Genomic DNA, 10683 nt, shown 5'->3' with positions numbered 1-10683 from the left:
TTAAAAACACCTACGCTTTTTTGTACAAGAGATTTCTGTACCAGATAATGAAGCCCTTACCACAAATCTTCCTCAGAACTTTGGCACAAGAGAACTCTGCCAGATACTCTCTTCCTTCAAAGCTTTTACACCCAGTAATAGTTGCCAAAATTAAGCTACATACATTGCCTTTTGTCTTTCAAGACAGGGTTTATCTTTGTAGCCCCAGCTATCCTGGAACTTGCACTGTAAGACCGGGCTAGCCTCAAACTCAAGAGATCTAAGACCTTCCCCTCCCCTAGATTAAAGGCATTAATTTTTTTTCCCCTCCGAGACAGGTTTTCTTCTCTGTGTATGTAGCCCTAGCTGTCCTGGAATTCACTCTGTAGACCAGGCTGACCTCGAACTCAGAGATTCACCTGCTCTGCTTCCAGACTGCTGGAATTAAAGGCTTGCGCCACCAACACTCAGCAAGCACAGATTATCTAAAAACTTTCCTACTGAAAAATTTTCTCTGTTCAAAAGCAAGTAAAATATTTTTGAGAATTAAACTTTTTTAATTTTGGGAGAGAACAGAAAAAAAAACTCTGTACCAAAACAAACTTTCTGGAATCTACTTCAATAAATTCAGAACTTAAATACTGTATCTTTGAAGACTTGAACCTTTATTTTTTGAAAAACAGGTATTTCATACAATTTTTACCATGTTAATGCAAAGTAGGCATGTGTTTTTTTTATTTTCCAAAAGATGGCATCATGGACATTTTCAGGAAGCTGGTGTGATTTATTCAACTTTTAAATCTTAAATACAAGCACAAAATTATATCCATGAGGAGGCATTACAACTTTTTTAAAAAAAAAGAAAAAAGAAAACACTATTTTGTACAATGTTACCAGGACACCTAAGATTCAGCTCAACTCAACTTGCTCTAAGGGTATTTATAAACAAAACAAAAACCAAACATGAAATGTGATGTTGCTGTCACCAAGGGACTTGTAAAACTGGAAAAATAAGCAACACAGTAATCTGAAACAGGAGCTGAATCAAACATCAGGAAAAGGGAAAACCACCACTGTTAATCAGCTTGTTTGGGGAGGGATCTGTTTCAGAACAATATCCAGTTCTTTACCTTCTTCAAATATCCAGCTGATTTTGAACGCTAAACATTAGCACTAGAATTTCTCAGTGCCCCCATTTCTCAAGGGTTCTCTACATGGTTGCCCTTTTTAATCCAAGCTCAATCTGTTCTTTTTAAATAATAATGTTATCCAGGCCCCAAAGCAGGCAAAGTACAGTGAACTGCCTTCCCTTAAATCTTAGCAAAGCGCTGTGATTCTCACTAATACCTCTTAGAAGAAACCTTCCTATCCTGTCCAGCTAATTGAAGATGAAGACTTCAGTGACAAGTGCTTTTTGCCTTCTTGATTTGTGGGGGAGGGTTCTAAATTACTGGCATTTTATAAACTTAACGAGATATAAAACAATTGTTTTCATACTCATCTGAACACATGAAAAAATGCTTCAGTATGCTAGTTGTAAGGGCTAGGATGTATGTGGCTCAGGTAGAGAGCTTGCCTAGCATGTGCAAGGTTCCATCCCTGCACTGCAGGTAATCAGCTAACAGCAGCACAGCACTGACATCTGCTGTATGATAGGAGTCACAGGCTAGTTATAGGTGTATTCATTACTAAGAAAAGAATTGGGAGAAAAGAAGAACCAGCTCCTTTGATTTTAGTACTGCACAAGTAAGCCCCCGAGTAACTACAAAAAGGTGGAGGGAAATAGGCCAGGAAGACTCTGATTTAAAGTACTGCCTATAATACCCCAGATTAAAAAGGACCTAAGACTGAACATCAACTTTAATATTTGGCTGTACTTGCATTGCCCTGCTTGGCATTTTATTAAATGGCTCTTTCCTTAAATTTCACACATCGGAACAACCACAGTAAAACAAAAAACAATGCAGATAACACCAAACATTGAACAATATTAAGAAAACTACTAACTAAGCTTAGGTAACAGAGGCAACTGTTAAGGGCAAAGTGAAGGGAATTTTTCCTTTGTATTACAAACTCTCACCCTGAACTTGGAATTTGAACGCTGAACCAGTGATCTAAGAAAGTAGATCAACTTAATCACTTTCACACAGAAATCTCATACCTATTAAAACAAAAAAACAAAACAAAAAAACCCTCACCACCACCACTGTCAAAAATTATCTAGCCATCTGCGTTATCAGTTCCATGACCAGAAACAGAAACTACAAGACACTTTGGTAAAGGAAGAAACCGTTTCATAAGTATTAAGTTAGGCTTCCACAGCTTGGTAGTGAAATCAACTAAAAACAGACTAGCTAATTAAAAACAAAATACATTTCAAGGGTACTCTGAATTAGAAGAGGTTGTTTGTATGGTTGTTCTGTACCCCCTGAATCTTAAATGGTGGGGAGAAGGAAGATAGAAAATAGGGAGTAGAGGGGTAAAGAGTAAGGAGAGGAAAGGTTGGGGAGAAAGAGAAAATATTCCTGGTTTTCCACAGGTATTTTGTCATCAAAAAACATGTGACTTCAAAACTACAGCACTCTACATGATTTAAGACATCTCCCCAATGGCCCTATTTTTCCACTTGAGACTTCTTACAAAAGTTCAACCTGGCAACGCTATCTGCACAGGAAGCCAAACCATACAGATGAGGGTTCTGTCCAGAGCACAGTGAGCAGCAAGCTTTGAAGTCCTTGGTTGCTCTTATCTGTCCTATAACCAAGAACTACTCTTCTCTCAGGGATCAGTTTAAAATAGAAAGGTTGGATAATCTACCAGAGGCACATTTTTTTTTGGTTGTTCTTTTAAGCTGTCATATTTTTGCTTGGATTAAGTTGCCAGGTACTTCTGATGCCCAAAATCATGAGAAATAAAATTCACCTACTACCAAAAGCAGAAGACATTTCTGACCACTACCACAAACTACAGGGTATGTGAGTATGAACTGGTTTTATTATGATAAAAGCTCTTCCCGGCATGAATAATCACTGAAAATGGCAAGTCTTGAGAGAACAAAAGTTACCAAAGTACAGTTGTTCTCAATGCCTCTAGGGAAGAAAGCAGCATGCAAAATACAGTATGGCATCAATATTCCAGCTAGGCTGTTTTGTAAAAATAAGGCTCATAATCAACAAAATCAAATGCAATGTGCTAAGTTCCTTGTCATTGGACACATGGAAATTCAAAACAGCGTCTTCCAATACTCATAATTAAGTAAGTGCTGACACTGGCATCCATCCTGTGAGGATTAGAATTAAACTCGTAGCAAGCAGAGAAGATCCCAGAGCCACATGGAGTGTTTCCATAGGACCTTTCAGGCTTGTGCACAGAGGCTGGCAAATGTAAGTGACCACTGCACTAGTTGCTAAAATGCTGGGAAAACAGACTCAAAATACTGTGTGTTGTTCTGTGTTGATATGTGATTTTTAGCTCTATTATGGTCTCAACTATCAAGGATCAGCAGTGAGTACTGAACATGCTAAACTGAAGGATGTCTTGATCATGACTCACTACACTAGTCAACAGTAAGCTATAAACAAATGATGCTGAAGTAAACAGAACCCCTCACAGACCACAGGCTGAACTAAAAGGTACTGTGGGCATCACTTCTCATGCTCCCAAATGCCAGATAAACTAAAGCACTTTTAATTTATATCTTAAACGTAAAATAAAAAATTACACTTTGTAAATTAAAAGTATCAAATGAGAAAACTGAATTAAAAAACATCTCACTCTACCTCCACCAGAACATCACTTTATTGTGAACCTGTCATCAACAATGCAAACTCCAATAGGTTCTCTATCCTGGTTGTTTAAAAGGTAAAAGATTACATCAGATCAGCTACTTTCTATGAAAGAAACTACAGCAATCACAGAAGAGGAAAAATTTGAATGACCTCCAAAAAATGCACACTGTAAGCAGAGGGGAGTGCACATGAAATCAGTGTCTGTTAGACTCATTACATTTGGATGCACAGTGACAATTCTGAAAACTGTACATGATAAGAGTCACAGATATGACTGAAATAACCAGAGTTACATCTTGTATGTGATGATCGGACCTTTAAACAATCCTTGAATTTTCCATGTTTTCATTGGATTTGGAGAAGCTCCTGTTTCGGTCTCCATATGTGGTAACGAAAGTTTATGAAGTGTAAGGATTGAAATAAAAGTGAGTCTGACAGCTGGCTAATCTACCAGAGCGGGTCAATGAGGAGCTGGGGAACAGGGAAACTGATAGGGAGGAGTGGGATCCATGGGTGCTTTTCCCTTCATTTCAGAAGTCAGTTCTTCCAATGTAGTGTCTGTTACATTGCTCTCCTTTTTTTTTTTTCAGTCCATTTCTGAAATTCATAACAGCATAGCCTTTTGATACTTACTGGTCAACCCAACCAGTACTGTTGCCAAGCAACAAGTGTTTCTCGAGAATCTGAATGCATCAACAACTCTTCCGTGGCTGTGAGTTCTTCGCGGCCCCCTGTTTTCTCTTGTTTCTGAGCGGGGTTTGTTTTCCTGGATTGTACACACAGGGTCAGGTGGAATGGAGTTCCAAGTCACTCTGTGCTCCGCAGCACCCCGATTTCTTTCTCAGCTAACCTCCTGACACGTTTGCAGCTGTTCTGTGGCAGAAAGACAATCTCCGTGTGCAGGCAGTGAGCTTCCTTTCTTCACCTTTGACCCTGGCCATGGTGTTGGGCGTATCCCTGAGTGCAGCTGTCCTGCAGGATTCACTTCCTAGTACACCGAGATTTCCTAGGTTTCCTCAGAGTAAGCCCCCAGTTGCATCACCACCGACTGTGATGTGGCTTTGGATGCCTGAGGCTGAGTTGATTCTGGTGGATGTCTGACCTCGCTTAACCAGACTCATCTACTGTGTTGCCATTCACACCCAGGCTGTCCAACCTTCATACAGCTGAGCCAAGTTATCTAGATTAGTTGCTTCCTTAATGACATAGTCAACCTGTGAACATAGGTGGGAGAGAAGTGAAAACCATTGAGAACTTGTAAGGTCAGTTTATATTCAAATTGTGTAAGATGTCTCCAAGTAAGCGCTAGTCAATCCAATCACCCAAAGAAAGAATTGGTTGAAATATGGTAAAAAGGTGATGTTCTCCAAGACCACAGAGGATACACAGGCTGAATGTCTTATGAAAGTCAGAAGCCTTAGAGAAGCATAGCGCTCATAAGCAGCCTACCCATCCCCCACCATTATTTGTTCTCAGGGTTATGCCATGAAATGTTATGTGTAGAACAAAACAATGACAAAAGTGCGTGCAAGAAATACTCTAGGTAAGAGTATGACTAACTACAACTTTCCTGTAACTTTGAATAGCTCAGTGGTAAAGTACCTGCCTAGTGCCTGTAAGGATCTATGTTCAATCCCCAGCACCTAGGAGTGGGAGTATGCCATACAGACACACACAACTAATAATGGGGAAAAAATATGGACAAGAACACACAGGTATTCATGAGATTAAAGAGTCTACACCTCCAAAAACTGTCATCCTCCTTTATCTGAAACTTTCAGAATCTTTAAAGTAAGAATTAACTTTAGTGTGGTGGATGATTAGAGCAGTCATATACCTTAAATTTCTTTTTTTTTGGGGGGGAGGGTGCTTCAAGACAGGCTCTCTGTGGCTTTGGAGTCTGTTCTGTAACTAGTTCTTGTAGACCAGGCTGGCTTTGACCTCACAGAGATCCACCTGCCTCTGCCTCCCAAGTGCTCAGATTAAAGGCGTGCGGCACCACCGCCCAGCACACCTTAAGTAAAGTCCTAAGTAGTGAAGAGTCAAATCATGAGCATTTGACAACTCTAGAGCAATGTTACTAATAACCTTCTGACTCCTGAATGTAGGTTTAGGGACTGATTCCTCTTTTTGTTACAGATAAATAGAGAAAGAGTAAGAGACTGTGCATGAACACAGCAGAGGACATAAGGAGGTCAGAGGACAACTTGAGTGAATTGGCTTTCTTTATTCCTTCATGTGAAACCAACGATTGAAGTTAGGTTGTCAAGCTTTAGTGGCAAGTGCCCTTACCCACTGAGCCATTCTGCTGGCCCAAGGGCCTTATTTCTTGATTAAGTAAGGAAATGAGTAAATGAGATCCTTGAACCTACCAGCAGCATTATAACAGTTTAAGCTTAAAAAATAGTCACCTGCTCAGCAACTGACATCCTCCTGTTTGGATCAACATCTCGACCCTCTAGCTTGGCTTTCACTCTCTTCCACACACTCACTGCATAGGAGTTTCTCTCTTGTACAGCTATAAAGCAATAACACATGTTAGTCACGCCAATCTTTATTTAATATAGAATTATAAGGCATCCATATTCTAGCTGATTACCTTTCCCTGTTTTAGGATCTCTGACAGCCTTTTTGGGACTACAAGCAATGCTCTTGCCAGTTCCTGGGATGGTGCTTGGTGGAGTATCTGCTGATGTAGCCAGATTTTTCTGAATCAGTTTTTTAGCATTCTGAGACATGACATCAGGCTGAGTTTTCTGGCCAGTGTTACTCCGGACAGCTACAGAGAAAAAATTGGTGTGTCAAATTTGCATGCAAACAGAAACGGGTGGGGGTGGCAGCAGCACATAAACAAGGAGATGGCCAGTAGCAAGTACTCCACAGTACTCAACCTTGAAAATTTTATGATGGTAAAAGTCCATAACAATTATGTTCCTAAAAATACAATTCCAACAGTGGGACTCTCAAAAGATGAATCTGTACAACATAACGATCTTCACTACACAATAATAAACAGTGGCAGTCAATAACTCGAGCAATTACGGCATTAAAAGCCAGAGTGCAATTGTATTCCAGTGCAAGGAAAACGGAGACAGTGGATCTCTAGGGCTAACTGGTCAGCCCATCTGTGAACCCAGGTAAGGTACAGTGAAAGACCTTGACTCAAAAAACAAGGTACGGGGCTGGAGAGATGGCTCACCAAATTAAAAACACTGGCTAATCTTCCAGAGGTCCTGGGCTCAAATCCCAGCACCCACATGACATCTCACAACTGTCTGTAACTATCTAGTTCCAGAGGATCCAATACCTTCTTCCTGCCTTCCTTGGCCATGTGGGCAGACAAACACTAAAAATTAAAACCTTAAATAAAAAAAAAAAAAGTAGGGCAGTGGTAGAGAACACCTTTAATCCCAGCACTCGGGAGGCAGAGGCAGGCAGATCTCAATGACTTCAAGGCCAGTCTGGTCTACAAGATTTAGTTCAAGATACACAGGGCTGTTACACAGAGAAACCATGTCTCAAAAAACACCCTTACCTTAAAAAACAAACAAACAAACAAACAAAAAAACCAGCCCAATGTGTACACACACACACACCACAAAAAGTGTTCCTTAATGATTGGGGCTGGGAAACACAGTTGAGCAGTTTAGAGTACTTGTTGCTCTTACAGGTGTTCTTGTTCAACTCCCAACATCCACATGGTGGCTTGAAACTATTGGTAAATTGAGCTCCAGGATAGTTGACTGACACTCTCTTCTGAACTCTTGAGGGCACAAGGCACCTATATGGTGCACAATGCAGGCAAACCATTCATACATTAAATTTAAAAAGTCATAAAGGCAGAAAAAAAGCTTCCTCGTCATCCTCCTAAACCACTCCTCCCAGCCAATTTCAATTCCTTTGCAACTCTGTCAACTACAGAATGGCTCTCTACCAGAGACATTGTAGTCACTACACATGACTGGGACCCATGTCAGTGCATCCACTCAACCTCATGGTCAAAATTTCTTCTTACATAGATGGTTAATTAACACAGAGACCCACAACTTACATTAGAGAGAAACATTAGAACATTCAACCCTAAATGGGGTATCTGTAACACACCTTTCCCTTCAAGACTCGACAATCTATGCAGAAGAAGCAGAGATTGTAAAAGCCAGAGGGTGGTAGATGACTCCAAGGAAACAGCATTTTCCAGACACAACAGGACTGATAAAACAGATTATTTCATGTTTGTTTTTCTGTGTGTATGTGTTTTGTTTTGTGTGTGCTTCTAAGACAGGGTTTATTCATGTAGCCATGGTCATCCTAGAACTTTGTACACCCGTCTGGCCTTGAACACATAGAGATCTGCCTACCTCTGCCTCCTGAGTGTTGTAATTAAAAGCATGTGCCACCACCACCTGGCTTAATTTTGTTTTTTTAAAAAGAGGAAAAAAAATAAGAAGTTGGGTAGGGAGGGAGGGAGGGAGGGAGGGAGGGAGGGAGGGAGGGAGGGAGGAAGGAAGGAAGGAAGGAAGACACCTGGGGGGAACTGGAGTAGGAGAAAGACCATGGACAAAATATACTAGAGTAGGCGAAGCAGCAGCAGCAAAGCTGATGGCTACACCTTAAATCCAGTTCCCAGGAGGCAGACGCAGGCGAATCTCTGTGTGTATTCTAGGCCCACCAGGCTTAGCAGTGAGATGCTATCTTTTAAAAATAAAAGGTATCCTAAGTATTGGGTTGAAGAGATGATTTAGCAGTTAAGAGCACTGACTGCTCTTTCAGAGAACCCAGTTTCAATTCCCAGCAGCCACATGGCAACTCACAACTGTTTCTAACTACAGTTCCAGGGGACCTGACACCGTCACATAGACATACATGCAGTCAAGAAACCAATGCACATAAAAAAGGTAGATGGATGGATAGATGGAGATGTCAGCATAGCTTGATATACTTTTGGAACATTAATTAATTTTACATTAAGTCATTACCAATTTAACATTAACTGGGAAAATCCAACAGAAAACCACACTCATAAAATGATCTATTATGAATGTATTATTAGAAAAAAAGCCAGGTGGTGGTGGTGCACGCCTACAATCCCAGCACTCAGGAGGCAGAGGCAGGTCGATCTCTATGAGTTTGAGGCCAGCCTGGTATACACAATGAGTTCCGGGACAGCCAGTTCTCTCCCACAGAAGAACCTTGTCTCAAAAACAAATAAATAAAATAAAAGAAGAAAAGGAGGGGGAAACCCTACAGGTGCACACAGTAGTTTTCATGGCTTACTTTGAAATGAAAGATTCCAAACAGATTTTTCTATTCTAATTCTAAAGTTACCAACAAGAAAAAGAAATTAGATCTTAAAATTAAAAGTCTGAAGCCGATTTCAGAAGCATGTAGTAGACATTTTCAATTACAGACACTCGGAAAGCAGAGGGATCTCTAAGAGTTCAAGGGTAGTCTAGTTCACATACCAAGTTCCAGAACAGTCACAGCAATGTAGAGATGTATCAAAACAAATAAAAAGTGAAAAAGTAAGAAAGTAAATAAAAAGAAAAATGTCTGAGATCATTTGAGTCCCAGATTTGCAAGCCTCCTGCCTCCCAAGGACTGGGATTATAGGCATGTGCCACCATACTTGACCTTAGCTATTCTTTATAAGGAAAATCAATCCATTTATTTTAAATTCAGAACAATATAAAATTCTTATTTTCAATATAGAACAATATTAAATTCTATTAAATTTGCTGATTGTTTTTTCAGTTTGGTTTATTTGTAAAGATTTTATTCAATTTGTGGGGGGTAGGGCAGAGAGGAAACTAGATCTCTTGGAATTGGAGTTACTGGAAATTTTGAGTTAGGAACTGCTCCCATCTTCTGCAAGAACGGTAAGCACTCACTGGTCTTTTATCTTGTCTTTTTTGTTTGTTTTGAGACAGTCTTACTATTAGGCCAGGCTGGCCTTAAACTCACAATTTTTTGCCTCACCCTCTCCAGTACAGACATTAGAAGCATGTACAACCAGGCCTGGCTCTTAAGATAAAATTTTTCTTTTTTCGAGACAGGGCTTCTTTGTATAGACCTGCCTGTCCTAGATAGACCAGGCTGGCTTTGAATTCAGAGATCCTACCTCTCCCTCCAGAGTTCTAGGATTAGGTATGTGCCACCACCACCCAGCTAAAATAAACTTTTAAACCACCACCATGCTTAAAGAGGATTTTACAAAAAATGTATTTCTGCTATTTAAGTTCTTTTAATGATAATTATTGAGCCTGGTTATGTGGCAGTGTTAAAGACTCTTTTAAAAGGTAGTGACTAGAAACATAATAGACCTTCACCCCTACCTAAGCACCTAAACCTGTATGTATAAACTGTCAACACATGAAGATTGGTCTCTTTCATACCTGCAGCAAAGGACGGCTGGTAAGTAGCAGATGATGTTGGACTTGAACATTCGTTTGCTGCGTCGGTGACTAAGGGTGATGCAAAACTCACTAAATTATTATAGATACTGAAATACAAAATTTATGAAACATTTATTTGTGGAATGTTTTTATCAGGTAACTATTTACAAATACATCAGTAAATACTTAGGATTTGCTTCTATGTCATGAGAGTTTACCCTTACCTCTGGCTTTGTGTCTTCAGTTCTTTCAAGGTTGGAGTGATTTCCTGCAGCATTTCAACATGTTCTTGACTTCGAACTTGACCCATGGCCTGGACTAAAGTGAACAAAACTGTCTGAATGTTGTCTTGCCATGATTTATATTCAGCCAGGAACTGCCTGACACTGCTCTCATAGGGGATATCTTCAGCATCTGCCAGAGCAGCCTCTTCATCCTGCCACCAATGCACAATCCATTAGTAACAGACTTGTTTGTTCAAGCAATTCCTCTCAAGACAGTCACCTTGTGATCAAGAGGTAATA

At 40.1% G+C, this 10683-nt stretch overlaps 1 protein-coding gene across 4 annotated transcripts in view; it reads right to left on the bottom strand.

The window, feature by feature from the left end:
* Positions 1-623: 623 nt before the first annotated feature.
* Positions 624-10683, bottom strand: part of Smg1 (SMG1 nonsense mediated mRNA decay associated PI3K related kinase) — a 101972-nt gene continuing 91912 nt past the window's right edge. For all 4 annotated transcript variants that reach the window (XM_048460479.3, XM_085692981.2, XM_048460480.3 and 1 more), the window contains 5 exons: positions 10384-10595; positions 10160-10266; positions 6367-6546; positions 6179-6285; positions 624-4981 (listed from right to left, as the gene is read on the bottom strand). In XM_048460479.3, the coding sequence (XP_048316436.1) occupies positions 4904-4981; positions 6179-6285; positions 6367-6546; positions 10160-10266; positions 10384-10595 (684 nt within the window). In that variant the 3' untranslated portion in view covers positions 624-4903. The remainder of the gene's footprint in view (positions 4982-6178; positions 6286-6366; positions 6547-10159; positions 10267-10383; positions 10596-10683) is intronic.

The sequence above is a fragment of the Myodes glareolus genome, chromosome 7 (assembly GCF_982192425.1).
Source record: "Myodes glareolus chromosome 7, mMyoGla1.1, whole genome shotgun sequence".
NCBI classification, from domain to species: Eukaryota; Metazoa; Chordata; class Mammalia; order Rodentia; family Cricetidae; genus Myodes; species Myodes glareolus.
Note: the sequence above shows the minus strand (reverse complement) of the source record. Positions and strands in the feature narration are given on the sequence as shown.